Source organism: Peromyscus maniculatus, chromosome 9 (genome assembly GCF_049852395.1).
Source record: "Peromyscus maniculatus bairdii isolate BWxNUB_F1_BW_parent chromosome 9, HU_Pman_BW_mat_3.1, whole genome shotgun sequence".
In the NCBI taxonomy this organism is placed as follows: Eukaryota; Metazoa; Chordata; class Mammalia; order Rodentia; family Cricetidae; genus Peromyscus; species Peromyscus maniculatus.
This window is the reverse complement of record NC_134860.1, coordinates 82272731-82288145: the sequence shown is the minus strand read 5'-3', so window position 1 is coordinate 82288145 and position 15415 is coordinate 82272731. Positions and strand designations below refer to the sequence as shown.

At 40.2% G+C, this 15415-nt stretch overlaps 1 protein-coding gene across 4 annotated transcripts in view; it reads right to left on the bottom strand.

Annotated features, from left to right (window-relative positions):
- Pcdh17 (protocadherin 17) overlaps nucleotides 1-13886 on the bottom strand; it is a 93099-nt gene extending 79213 nt beyond the window's left edge. For 2 of the 4 annotated variants that reach the window (XM_076545446.1, XM_015999376.3), the window contains exon 1: nucleotides 9953-12653. In XM_076545446.1, the coding sequence (XP_076401561.1) occupies nucleotides 9953-12514 (2562 nt within the window). In that variant the 5' untranslated portion in view covers nucleotides 12515-12653. Of the gene's footprint in view, nucleotides 1-9952 lie in introns of all 4 variants that reach the window. The other 2 variants (XM_006980938.4, XM_015999374.3) reach the window with 2 other exon arrangements.
- Nucleotides 13887-15415: the final 1529 nt, after the last annotated feature.

Sequence of the window (15415 nt, the reverse complement as noted above, 5' to 3'; positions counted from 1 at the left end):
ACATATGCATTTGTATGTATGTATACTATATATAGTATGAAGAAATACTGAGAAAGCTTGATGCTAATAAAAACTGCACACTTTGAACACTAATATTTTTTCTATGATTTGCAATATATTTGCATAAACACAGAAATTCTTAATGTTCTTATTTAAAAGGTACGAATATAAATGAAAATTTCTCTAAATATAGTGCTTTAAATTTTTTCATCAAGAGACCTTATTTTCATATCTATCCCTATATATTGTCTTCATATATATATGTACATATATATGTATATATATGTATGTGTTTTAGACTGGACACTGCTCAAGCTTTAATATATATATATATATATATATATATATATATATATATATAAAATTACTGGTCATTGGAAACTTCTTAAGTAAAAGCTTTGTTTTCATTACAAAGAATGCATATTTTAAATGTATATTAGATATCACACACTGTATGTATCTATAAAATAGAGTATTAAAAAGTATAGATATGGTACCTATCTTCAAATACCTAGACAAGATAAATTAGTTGAATAATATTATTGTACTGTTGAAACACTGATCCAGACATTTAAGACTGTTGAAATTTAAAAGAATTCCCTAAGCTGTGTGTAGATACATCAATTAAGTGTTATCAAGAACCGGGTTTACGCAGCACCACATTTCTGCAGGAAAGAGGTTGTTAATATTTGAGTCCTAATACCTTTATTATCATCTTTTAAACTTTTAGGCTTCAGGTAGCCTTGGGAGGAAGCAAAATTACTACCACAGCATCTACTCAGTTAGACACACTTTCGCTGTGCTTCTTAGGACAGCAGGATACTCTTAGTGTTTCACTTCAAACTTAACTTAGGCCACCGAGGACAGTAATGGAAAATATTATCCACTCCATCCCGGAGTTGTTACATGTCAGCTTTTTGCCTGGGGCAAAATTTAATGGATGATTTGTGGATCTTTATTTCTGGAGATTTACTACAGAAACACTGACATGACCTTTACCCAGAGCAAACACTCAGTCTAATAAGTAGACACCAAACCTAAAAACGCACAAGGAAGAGAAAAATCCTGGCAGGAATTAATCTACCATTTTCACACATCTGCCCAAGGGAGGTATTGTAATTGCAAAAACTTACTCTAAGACTGCTGAGACTCATAGTAATTATGTTTCTTTTTTTTTTAATAGAAATAGCCACAGGTGGTAACAAATTGGGTTTGGAGATGGGGAACTGGGCATGCATTCTAACCCAAATTACTGTGTAATTGTCTTGATTATTTAAAAAAAATGGAAAGTCTATTGCTCAAAATCAGAAATAAAAAGTCTTATATGTATTCCTCATCTGTTCTTCATTTTTCACTACTCAGGCTTTTGGTATCAGGCACATCTGATATCAGGATGATATCTCAGAACAGGCTTCTGGTATCAACTCTTAAAAATTGAACTAAATGTTGGTTTCTTTAAAAGGATCATGACTTCTTTTCAAACTTATTATCATATAGAAATAAATAATAGTTTTCCTCCAAAGGTCAGGACATACACACAGCTAATAATTACTAACTATGATGTGCCATCATTAAAAATGCAAGGTTAGAGATGTTTACTTCAGTCTATGAATTGATATTAAACTGTCTTCTATTTTCATACCTCTCTGCTCTCAACAATTCTACACAAAGCAACCATTCTACACAATATTCTAAATATAAGTTGATTCCATAGACTAATTTAACTGTTTTCTGAGATTGCAGAGGCATTTCACATATCCCATGCCCAGTGAACTTCTTAAATGACAGAGTTTTGAAGTAATGAGATCAGATTACAATCTGATACAAATATGGGGGAGGTTGTTATTACAATGTAAGACCATGTAAAGATTCAAATGAAAATAAAATAAAGCAAACAACCAAATAATTTACCATGAAAGCATGTGGAGATTTTTTTTCTGTAATCCTTTGTTTAGGCAAAATAAAAATGATAATAAACTGAAGTCTCCTTTTTTTGTTTGTTCTTGGTGAAATGAGTTTATCTTGGACAAACTTTCCTAGAGTATATGAAAGACTGCAAAATCTGCTAGAAAGTAAGGCCAGTGTGTCCCAAGAAAGGGATCACCAAATTTTAGATGAAATATTATCCTATTTTTCACAATTTAATGATAGAATTCAAAGTAACCCATTTTAAAGTTGTCAGCATATTTGTGTGACTAATACTTATGAAAATGTGTATCATAAAGGAATTGCCAGGCTTGGGTTAGAATATAATTCCTTTTAATAAAAGCCAGTTCCCTTCTGTTCCAAATCAGGCAAGTGAAACAGTTTTATAGGCAACTGACTTCTCAAATTAGCTGTTTGTAAACAGCTAGTAAAGGTACCTATATTGAGAACTATGGTTTGAAAAACAGTGTTATATATTAAGGGAGAAAAGTCTAGTGTCAAGATTTCAAAATGGATAAGAATATTTACAATGGAAGAACAAATTTAAAAATGTGTTAAAAACATAGTCTAGATTTTGATAATAAGAATAAAAAAGCCTTATCTGATCCCTGAATTCTTTTAAGCAATAATATGACTGTATATTTCCATTTTGTACTAATATACAAAAATTTTGGGGTTGAATTTTACTGGAAGATATTAAAATTGTATATGTCCATGTGATTATTAAGAGTTCAGTCAAAAATAATGTAAGTACATATATTTAGGTCTTACATATTAACTATGTTTTAAGTTGTTATATGAAAATAAAGATGAAAAAATCTACATATAAAGCATCATGTAGAGAACATGAGCCAGTTCTCAAGTTCTGTTACCTAAAATGTGAGTGCCATTGAAATAACACTGGGACTGTTCAAAAACTATAACTAGCACCTACATATTTATTAGCATAGTTTATAAGCATAAAACTAATGTTTGCAAAGAGCAGTAAATATCTACAAACACTTTTGAATGTATACCTTTGAAACTTGAAATTAATTTTAAAATCTATGGCTTTTAAACTCTACAAAAGACTTTTAGCTAATAAAGAAAGTAAACAAGAAATTGTCCTTTAAATGGTCCCTTTAATGTGTTTCAGTAATTAAAAATCAATAAAGACATTGCAAGTTTAAAAAGTATTAAATATTGTTTAGGCAGAGTATTTTTGAACCAAGCAGGATCTTTAAAATAATATTATCTTTGTCATACAGATTTTATATAACATTAATACGGTTGATAAGACTATTTCATAGAATTTAAATATAAAGAAAATAAGATAACATTGGTCATGAAATATTTCAAAATGCCCAAGTAAAATGCATTTTAATATCATTAAAGCATTTTAATATATTCCATTCCTCTAATCAGACCAAAGTCTATTTATGTAGATTAGTTACATATAAAGTTTCATTTCTCCAACCTGTATTTATTCTTTGATCACAAAGCTTGTTAACTCAAATAGTCTTTTATTGTCATGATTCATTTTCCCATAATTATGCTGTTTAACTGCCTTATTTTTTGAATAAATATATGCAAACGTGCCAATCATATTTGGCATAGTTATGTTAGATGCTCAATGAACCATAAGAACCATTTCACTACAATAAAACTGCCTGGAACAGATCCAGAGCAAAGCCTACAAATACCAGTAATCAGAATGTCACTGTGACCAGAACAGACAGACAATACTGTGTCACATGTATATCAACAGATTCTCTCAAACACTGCCTGAAAACAATTTCATCGTCTATTAGAATACATGGCATGTAAGTGAAATAGGCCTCCCATAAAGCCACAACTTGCATTTTTATCTTGCTGTGAGGTTTTCTTTTATGCTACACCTTTAAAATACTGAACTGATTCCTCTGCAGTAGCAAGGAAGCAAGAGCATATTTCTGCTTAGTCACAGCGAGAATGTTGATGCCATTAAGGACTTCTTTATTATAGATGATTTATTTCCAGAGACCAAAGGATAGCAATACATCACTGTCAAAGCTAGCGGTGAAAGCTATGACTTGCTATAAAATACAGTATGCTGCCATTGAGGGGAATTCATGTCAAAGTCTCCTTTACTAAAGTAGGTTGACAATAGATTAGTGTAGGTCTGATGAACTTCGAAAGTGTCTTGTAAGTGGGTGGCAGAAGTCACACTATCTCCAAAATGATAAGTAAAAAAAAAAAAAATGAACTGTGTGCTATTCTCCACCAATTATACATCACTGGTTGAAGGAATTTAATCCAAAGAAATCACTCCACTAATGCTTTACTAAAATATGACTTTAAGGTAATGCCCTGTGGGATTTATTAAACAGACATATTACCTAGGGGAATACATTCTAGAGCAATGAGTAATATCGTAATTAGAAGGTGCATTTGTAAGAATGTACCCACTATTGAGAGTATTGCAAGACTTCCCTGCATCAGGGAGTTAAGTTTCATTTCCTCACTGACCTGAGCCCAGCTGTAGGGACTTCTTCCTCTTGGTCTTTCATCATCAGTCTTACACCATATGTTGTTAACATTTCCAGCCACCCCACCAGTCCCCAAAGTACCAAACATTTGCCTGACTTTTGTGTTTACTTTCCTTAACCCCTATGAGCTCTAAGTTCTCACGCTGAACATATTTTCAAAGGAAAATATAGGTATGAGTTGTTCTTTATAGAGTGAACTCATTTGAATTAAAATATATAAAAATGAGATATTTGTGCTTGTATATTTACATACATATTTGGTACTGAAAATATTCAGATGCACAGGTAATAAATAACATAGGTATACACATAACTACTTCTCCCAAAAGTTTATTTCTTTATATTTTAATAAGCATAGGCAAGTTCAACCTTACTAAATACAAGTAAACTTTTATTAATTTTAATATCTTAAGATATTTTAACTTATTAACACTGTGTTTCTATATGCATTTCTGTTGCATTATATTACATAAGTTGTACTCACAATGAGGAATTTTAGATCTCAGACATGACAATAGTGCTGTCTCATGATAAAGTAAGAAACTGCACTTAAAAACAACACTACACTTTCACTCCCAAAAGTTGAATGTTCCCCTCTTATAATATACATAATTCTTTAACTGAGATGATGGTTTGGGGTTATTTTAGGAGTAATTATTTTAAATTCACATTTGAAATTTTTTCTAGGCACTGTACATATGTTAATAATACACATCATCTATTGCAACACTGACTTAATAGACAGAACTTTCTGTGAGTGAACAATACAATCAGTGGTGATTTTTTGTTTTAAGGAATATAAATTATTTTCTAACTAAATTTGAAAAGTTGAGATAAGAATTTCAGGCCATTTTTTTTCTCTGATCACATACAATTTTACATAAGAAAAGGTGCTAAAATATAATTTTTAAATCCTTGATATAAATGTATATGTGGTACTATGTATTAAAGTAATTCAACTCACCCGCACAAGTAAAATAAAATAAAAAATTGAATTGGTTCTACAATCAATCAAAACCTACAAAATTTTCATCTCAATATGAAGGTGATCAAGAATCACCTGCCCATCATTTTGGAAAATTTGTTGAAATCTGGAGGCAAGTAGGTAACAAACTTCTTAATTCATGAATAGATTTATGTCACCTGATATTAAAATAAAATTCTGCGGCTTCTAGTTTGTAGTAACATTTTTTCTTTATCGTGAAATAGAGAAATGCATACAGGTTTACAGTGGAGGTCAAATATCTACAGAAACACATATAGCTAAGAATAATATTAGCTTTTTGATAAGAACACTAGTAATAAGTTTAGAACTTTACAAAAAATTTAAACCCTCCTACAAAGAAATTTCAAATACTTAATGCTTGGTTAAATTTTAGATTGTTAAATACTTCATGTATTTTCAATGCATAATGAAACAAAAATGTTTGATGGTGTATACTTATTAAACTAAAGTAGAAATTAATCCTCCTATGTTTTGAAGAATCTTTGAGGGGTGGAAACGAAAAGTGCAAAATATCTCAGGAGACATGCAGTATGACAGTGCCATCCCTTTCCTGCTCAATCCAACATAATCCTCATAAGTAAGGATTATATACTTTATGAAGAGTGATGAGTGCGTGGGATTAAGCAAGTGTTAGCTTCTTATCACAAAAAAATTGTAGCAAAATATCTTCAAAATTTGAAGTGACACAAAAACATATTTATACTGTGCATCTGTTGCTGAATTCATTAATTTAAAGGAATACAAGCTATGGAAGATCATGTGTGGTCTTGGGAACTCATATGAACAGGATTGTACAGTCAAGAATCTCCTGTGTTAGTGGGAATAAAGACAGACATTGGATGATATCATTATCAAAGACACTTCAACTTTCATCTTTTCTAAAGTACAGTTAACTGTTTACACATGGTAGCTTACTCCTTTTCAATTCATTCTCAATTTTACATATTTGGGTTGGCTCTAGGCACTTAACAATAGCCTCATTTATATTCAATATATTGTGTTGAATTTATATTTGCTGTAATTCTGTTGTAATCCCCATGAACATATTTCAAACAAATTTTATTGTTTGTTTTTTTTTCATGAGGACTCTGAAGTGAATGGACATGATTTTTTTTTTTAGGTTGATCTGTAAAACTGAGTATTTTTAAAATTTAATTTCAGGAAACCTTTTTGCTGCGTTAATGCACTTTCTTCTATAAGAATATATTAAAACTGACTGCAGTAGGAACTGGGGGAGAACACAGACATTTAAAACAAAATGAAGCAAGACAAAAATCAGGAAAGCCTGTCATCAGAAAGGTGTCCCTACCTTTTCCCTTCTTCTCAATGAGGACTACACAGAACACCTGTTGAGAAGTCTGTGAAACTTAACTTACTTTTTTGTTTTGTTTTGTTTTCTTGAGGTGGGGGCTCATGTATCTCAAGCTGTCCTCAAACTTTATGTTACCAAGAATGACATAGAACTTCTGACTGATCTCCAACTTCACCTCCCTACAGCTGGTATTAAAAGTATGGGCTTGTCCCTAGTAAACCAAAATTAACAGTTATTCTTCAGAATTTGTAAACATTACTATATTAATGTTATGTTTTACATCACCACACAAAATAATACACATGGAAATATCTGCAATGGAAATGATGTTATGTTTATACAGTAATCTACCTTACCTACTAAAAATCTGTGTTCCTATTCTTCAACACAACTTCTATACCTTAAAATAAATACAATTTTACACAAACTTTAATGTAGTACAATGATTCCTGTGCTGTTGTATTTTAGTCACATGTCTATAGTCTAAATACTTTATATCCTGATTTTGTTTATACAAAGTCACAAAATTTAATAAAAATAAAATCTCTTTTCATGAGTCTTTGTTAATAAATATACATACACCTATAATGAAACAAAAACTGAGAGCATGAACCTTGGGTCCAGCGATAAAAATACTTTCTGACTGAAACCAGTTTTTACTCTAGCTAGAATGCAAGGCTTCCAGTCCCAAAGTTGATGAATTTCATATCACCTTATTGTACAAAGATACTGCAGCACAGTTATGAAAGTTTGTTTAACCTATTTGTAAATGGATACTAAGCACTTTCAAAGCACCATGGAAGATACTGGAAAAGAAAGAGGAAACAGAGCTACTAGCTGTTGATCCAACTTGATTTTGTGAAATAAGTCTACCTTTAGGAAGAGACATGAAATTAGTAGCATATTTACTTTTCAGGGTAAATTACACACACGCTAACAAATGAGCTTGATGCAAGATTATGGAATTCCTGCAGACTTTCATCACTCCACTTGAGCACAATGTGTTTGCAGCACTATCATTGAGGGAAAGAAAAGGGGTAGGGAGAGCAACTTGATAATTTATTATGGTTTTCATAGTTAGTAAGTATCAATAAAGTACATTTCCAAGGAGATTATCAGGATTTTATAACTCATCCTTTAAAGGATTGCAAAAACATGATGGGGGAAATAACTGTTAGCAGTTTAGGTTGAGATTTTTTTAAGACAGAAATGGCATAGGAAATTGAGACACTTTGGGGAAAAACTGCAAACTCAAAACTAAAGTCCATTTTGTATTTTGGTGGAATAAAGTAAGATTTTAGAAGTAAAAGAATATCAAGACAGTCTTTTATTTTCTGCTTAAATTATGTGAGGGGTTGGATAGTATTTGTGATTTCCTTGGCATGAGTTTTACTGTTAGGGAGGAGCCACCACTATCCTCCATAACCAATGACCAGCTTCAAAGGCAATGTTGTTAACAGAGTATAGGCACCATATCCCTCCAAAGCTTTTGCTATTTCTATTTAAGAGTGCTCTTCCTTAGTCTGACTAAGAAGCCAGACTTGTTGAGAATTTTACGGTACCAACTTGATTTTGTGATTTTTTTTAAATGCTGGAAACTAGATGAGAATTCAACTCACAGCCCTTAAAGTAGATGACTAAATATTAGCCCTTAATGACAACCTTGCCATTGGCGTAAATATAGGAAAACTGTACAAAATACTTCCAATTCCAAAATGACTACAGCATATCTATAAATAAGCATTTTATCATAATTCCCTTTATAGAGATATTAGTGATCATAAATATCAATTTCACACAATTAGAGGAAGACATTCTTAGAAGCCAAGTTTTTATAGTTGAGAATTTCTTTCATGTATTACATTAACTTTAAATCCATGATAGCATGATTACTCATATACTATACAAGGTGGAATTCGATACTTCAGTTGTCAACAGCATCATCATTGATGAGCTTGGTTCACTACGCTGTCATAGGAAATATTTTCTGTCAAGTTTTAGGGTATGAATGGTCTATATTAGCAGGGCGATGAAGCTTCAACACTATTGGGACAATAGTAACTTTACTGTGTCAAGCTTTTCAACATATAATAATATGGACAGGTGACTTATTTACTTCAAACTAAACTTCCACCCCAAGTGTCACTTTGGGTTATGCTGAATTGCAAACTTCAAGCGTTGCTCATTTGGGGTAATTTGTAACAACACATTTTATGAATTTTATGATAACCAAGAATTAATATTTTGGTGATATGAGTCAGTAGTGAATAAAGGAAACCAGATGGTTACTTAGACCATCACAGCATAGTCTTCTTTCTTTAAGAATCAATGCCTATACTTTTGGCAATGGTTTTATTTTCACTTTATGTTAACAATATATGTTGATATATATCTTGAAAATATACATGGTTCAAAAAATAAATAAGGTGGGATTCAGTGCAACTTCCTCCCCTGTCATCACCAGCATAAAATGATATTATGACTCTTTGGAGTAGACTATTCATTCCCTGGTTACTACAGGAAACCCACAAGAAAACTGCTGAACTAAAGAAATTCTTTTCAAAGATTTTTTTTCTGATCACTATGCCTAACCTGTACAAAGCACTACAGAGTGTGATCCATATTTCCAACACTTCAGCTGAAAGTTTAGTTCATGAATAAATGGGGCTCATGTCCCTAAAACACTTTCAAAGCATAAAACTGATTTCTCAGGGAGTGAAACTTTATTCAAATAGATTCACAGTACTGACTTGGTGACTATTCCATACTCAATAAGTTAGCTCTTATTTGGGATATAAATTTCATATCAACATAAAAGTTTTAGGTGGAATACAACTCATTAGAGAGAATTATTTTTTTTTGGTTCTACTGTAGGAATCTTGCTATGGAAAGAAATGTAGTCCCACAGATAAAATAAAGTTTAAATACTAACTGCTGCTAATCATTTTAAAATCTGTAAAAATAAACTTTAAAAAATGTAATAGAGGTAAGGCATGCATTTTAAACTATTTACACAGGAGGGATTCTGAATAGGAAATGGTGTGCACACAGGGACCAAGGTGTGGACCACATTGTTAATTAACTACTACCCACCCCACGCACATTGCTGCTGGCCATGTGGCTTTCAGCTATCCAAAGGTCTTGGGAAAGCACTACCAGCAACTTTCAAATGAAGTCCCTTTTACCCTAAAAGTCTCCTACCTGAATTATGGACATCCGAGTGGCAGGGGTCTCGCTCGAATTAGTCCCTTGTCCGGTGAAGCTGGTGTGGCAGCCTGCGTGCCCCTGCGGGACAGTCAGGTTGTTGGAGGCTGGCTTAAGATACATCACCTCTGACCGGGGCGAGCTGAGGGGCAGGCGGGTTTGGTAGTCGAAGTACATGGGGGAGGTGGCCAGGGAGGGACTGCTCACCACGTTCATGACGTTCATGGCGTTCCTCTCCTCCACCTCGCTCTGCACCAGCATGATATCGTTTTTGTTGATTTTCTTCTTCTTGCCCTTCCCCCCGCCCAGCTGTGGGTGGCTATACTCGGCGATGCGGCAGTTGTAAGTGCGAATCTCCTTGTTTTCCCGTTTGCACTTGACAGCTATGGTGATCATGGCCGCTAGGAGGATGATGGAAATCGTGCTCAGAGTCACTATGAGAGGCAGCGACATGTCCCAGTGGTGCTGCTCCCCATTCACACGCGGTACCCCCTCAGGCAGAGAGCCGCTCACTGAACGAATGATGAGTTTGGCCACCGCGGACAGGGTGGGCTTGCCATGATCAGTCACCTTCACTACCAGCTCCACCACGGGGGTCACATCCTCCCAGAAGGGGTGCAGCGTGCGGATCTCGCCGCTGGACGGATCGATCTCAAACAGGTGGTCGTCGTTGCCATCCACAATCTCATAAGTGAGGCGCCCGCTCTCTCCAAAGTCGCTGTCCAGGGCGCGCACGGTGCTTACCAGGTAGCCCAGGCCAGCATTTCGTGGAACCTGCAACTCAGCCGTGTCGTTCTGCAGAGTGGGGAGCACAATCACTGGAGCGTTGTCATTCACGTCTAATACTGTCACCCTCACAGTGGCGTTGCTCTCCAAGTGCGCTGGCGCCCCCGAGTCCTTAGCCAGCACCTTGAATTCAAAAGCCTTCGTTTGTTCATAGTTAAAGGAGCGCAGGGCATATATGGCCCCGTTAGTGGGGTTCACGGACACATAGGTGTAGATAGACACGTCGCCAATGTGCGAGGGAAGAATGGAATAGGACACTGTCCCATTTTGGCCCAGGTCGGGATCTTGGGCGAGCACTGAACCGAGGTATTCTCCTGGAATGTTGTTCTCATGTACTTGGAGAACGTACAGCCCTTTGGTGAACCGAGGCGGGTTGTCATTTTCATCCAGAATCTTGACAGCGAACGACTTGGTGGAGTTGAGTGGAGGGGAGCCCCCGTCCCGGGCCACGATTGTCACGTTGTACTCGTCCTGTGTCTCGCGGTCCAGCGGACGGTCAGTAACTACGGTGTAGAAGTTGTCATAGTTCTCTTCAAGCTTAAAGGGCACGGAACCGGGCCCCCCTAGGCCACCTCCACCGCCAGTCCCTCCTCCACCCAGTACTCTACACTGCAGCTGCCCATTCTTGCCTGAGTCTCGGTCAGTGACCCGAACCAGGGCGATGACTGTGCCAGGCGGGGCGGCTTCGCTCAGCGCCCCCTGGCGCACGGAGACGAAACCAATGGACGGCGCGTTGTCGTTGCGGTCGATAAGCTTGACCGTGACCTTGCAGTGGGCTGGAATTGGGTTAGGTCCTAGGTCTCTGGCCTGCACGTCGATCTCCAACATGCCATTCTCCTCATAGTCCAAGTTGCCCTTAACGCGGATCAGCCCGGTTTTGGGATCTATGGAGAAGAGCTCCCGCACGCGGTCGGGTACATAGCTACTGAAGGAATAGAGTACTTCCCCGTTGGGACCTTCATCAGCGTCGGTGGCGTTCAGATCAATGACCACGGTGCCCAGGGGCGCGTTCTCGGGCAGTTCCACTAAGTATGAGGGAGCCTCGAAGACTGGACTGTTGTCGTTGGAATCGATCACCTTCACATTGATCTGCACAGTGGCAGAGCGCGGAGGCTCACCGCCATCCAGGGCAGTCAGCACCAGAGTGTGGTGGTTCTGCAGCTCGCGATCCAGGGCTTTTTGGATGACCAGCTCAGGGAACTTGGTGCCGTCGCCGCGGGACTTGACGTCCAGTGCAAAGAGGCCATGATCATCTCGGGTGAGCAGATAGGTGCGGAGCCCGTTCTCGCCAGCGTCAGGGTCGTGAGCGCTAGTAAGAGGGAAGCGGGTGCCGGGCGCCGCGTTCTCTGAGATGTCCATCTCGATCTGGTCCGAGGGGAAAGAGGGAGCATTGTCGTTGATGTCCTGGATCTCTACCTTGATCATGCAGATCTCCTTGTCGTTAGCGAACACCTCTAGGGACAGCTGGCACTTGGCATTGTGGCGGCACAAGGATTCCCGGTCGATGCGCTGCTTAGTGTAGAGGAGCCCGCTGTCGGCGTCCACGTCCAGCAGGTGCGGTGCGGAGTTCTCCAGCACCCGGTAGCTGCCCGACTTGCTTCGCCCGCCGCCGCCGCGCTCAGCCGGCGGAAGCCCGGGTTGCAGTCGGGCATCCTTGCCTATGTTGCCTATCACCGTGCCGGCCCCTTGCTCCTCTGGCACTGAGTAGTTGAGGTTTTTGAGTGTCAGGGCAGGGGCCCACAGAAGAAAGCAGCAACAGATGGAAAGGTACATCCCAGACCGGTGGGGTGGGAGCAGGAGCAGCCGGACTGGAGGTGCGAGCTGGTGGGTGCGCGCCAGTCTGGAACCGGGGCGGAGCGTCAGAGCTCAGAGCGAGCTACAAGTCTGTGAGTCCTTCCTTCCCTCCGCACCCGGGCTGCGGCACCAGTCAGTCTCTCCTTATTCCGCTCAAGTTGCCCGAACCTGTTGATCTACAGCATTCGCACTGGATGGGAAGCAGCGGCTCAGCGAAGCTGCAGCAGCTCGGAGCAAGGCGGCGGCTCCCTGCGGCTGAGGGCGAGCCCAAGGCTTTGTCTCTTCCGCCTGGACTTCCGAAGGCTCAAACTTGCGTGATGAGGCTGGCGATAAGAAGGAAATAGAGTCTGGGAGAGATGATAATGAGCTGAAGAATTGGTGGGTTTTCCTTGCTCCCGCTAGGCGCTGCAAAAATCCACTCCCTCCGGCAGCCTACAGAATACTCTTCGATTCGGGTGGGGGGAGGGCTTTGGGAGGTGTGTCTCCAGGCAGATCGGAAAGTGGAATCCTCAGTTACTCGTATTCGGTGATGAAATGGATGGGAATGAGTAGGGACGAAGCAAAGAGTCACAGACACATATGTATATGTGAGGCTTCCCTGGAGCACGGAGAAATGTCTGCTCGGTGTGTAGGATGGTCGGCTTTCAGGCAGTGTATTGCTGCATTTGAAGATCTAATCTCGCATTGCTGGTTTAGGCAGCGGCGGCGGCGGCGGACTGCATCTCCGAGCCAAGTCTTTTTTCTTTTCTTTTCTCTTTTTCCCCCTTTCTCTCTCTCCTTTCCGAGCAGCCAAAGGGAGGGGAGGAAATGCAGTGAAAAAAAAAAAAAAGAAAGAAAGAAAAAAAAAAAAAACCCTAGTGTCCCGATTTGTAGTTTCCTCCCCTTACCAAGCTCCTCCCTCTCTTCCTCGGAGAAGGCTCTCCCCCAAAATCAAAAAAGCCACAGCCTGATCAGCATTTGCGCCGAGAGCCTATTGGGAGGAGAAAATATAGAGATCTATCTCCGCCTCGGTTTGTCGAACACTCTGGTGTATCTACGCCAAGCCGGGAGCCGCCACTACCATCCCATCCTCTTCCTGCAAGCAAGGACTTCACTCCACGCAGTTTAATTCCAGTTTGCTCCTCTTGCCAGGCGAAAGGAAATCAACAGGCAACTCATGGTTAGACGTGCAGATCTGAAGGGGGAGGGCAGGCTAGAAAGGAGGGGGAGGCAGCCCTCTCAGTCCTAGCACACACACACTCTCCCTGTCTCTCGCTAGAAGGGAAACAGTCTCTGCATTCACAGGGCTGGGCTGTCAAGTGGCTCTTTTCTTTCTATTCAGCATCTCCTTCCAGTGGCCCAGCCTCCCAGTCCTTTTCATCTAAAAAGGAAAACCTTGGCGAGGAACAAGAGTGGGGAATATTTTAAGAAAATAAAGCGCAGGCTTTTCACCCCCTTATTGTTATTACTATTATTATTGTTGTTGTTGTTGTTTTAAACAGGCAGGAGTAGGGTGGATGGAAACACGTCAAGGTTTGGCGTGTTGCATTCTGCAGCCTGGCTCTCTCACGGTCTCTGGCCGAGTTGGGGAGGGCAGAGGGTGAGGAGCTGCGGCCACCAGGGGTTCTGCCAGGGCGCCCACCCGGGGAAACTACCTCCACCACCCAGGGGAGGTTAGGCGCGGGTTGATCTACACATTATTTCTGCTTCTCCAGGCAATGACACATTCAGAAAATGCAGGTGTTCTGATCTGCCGGATGAGTCAGAAGCAGCGGAACGAATCGTATTCACTCTCCCCTCACGGTCCTCCCTTCACAGACATTAGTTGCGGCTTCTTCCTAACGCTTTCTCTGACTCACTCAATAGGAAAAATAATCCAAAAAAAAAAAAAAAAAAGCTGGATTCATGAGGGGTGGGGGTGGGGGGGCAGAAAACGAGAAAAAGAGAGTGGGGGAGGAAGGCGAGGCTGAACCCAGCAGCACTTTTACTCTACCTCTTTCGGCCGGGAGTCCGAGGCTCTGCAAAACAAGGCGTCTGCTTTGCTTACGAGTATTAATTTAATTTTTAAAAAAGAAAAAAAAAAAAAACCCTTTCCACTTGGTTAGGCGTGAGATGCCCCCAGATCTCTCAGTCTTAGGGGGGGAAAAGCACGTTTCCAGTAATGATTCACAGCTTAGCCCAAGATCACAGTTCAAGATTTTTCCTCCCAGTGGTCTCTATTCACAAAGTCCAGCATCGGTGTGCATAGCTAATTGTGCAGTCTGTTGTGGAGGATTTTTTTTTTCTTTTCTTTTCTTTCTTTCTTTTTTTTTAAAAAAAATTCCTCCTTATTTTTTTCTGTCACGGGTGGTCTCTTTCAGTCTGGTGCCTGTCAGAATCACCCCAAAGCCTGAGAAAGCCGTGCAGATTTCAAACCGAGTAAATCCATCTCCGCCAGCCAAGGCGCGGAGGAAATGGAAGGTGGAAAATTCAATTCAACAGTTGGAGTAGCGTCTCCGGGCTGCCCCTCCGCCGCTGCGGCAGCCGCCGGGGCTGGCAGTCCGGATTCTCTCCCCAGCGTCTCTTGCTGACTGACTCTATTCACCTCACGCCGCCGCTTAAACATTGATACTGATTCTCTGCCAGCCAATCGGCGTGGCGAGCCAGGCCCTGCCTCCTCGGCCCACGCCCAATGGGAGGTGGGGAAACGGCGGCCGGGGGCGGGGCCAGCAGCCCCAGCGCTTGAGAGTCATTGACGAGCTGAGTCCCCGGCGAGAGCTATGCGGCCAGCAGAGCCCGCGCTGAGTCTCTGCGGCGGCGGCGCCCAGCCCTGAGCCACCCGGCGTCCGGGTCCTCAGCTCCAGGGCGAGGCAGCTCGGCTATCTTTCTCTAGAAAGAGAGAGACAGAGACAGAAAAAAAAA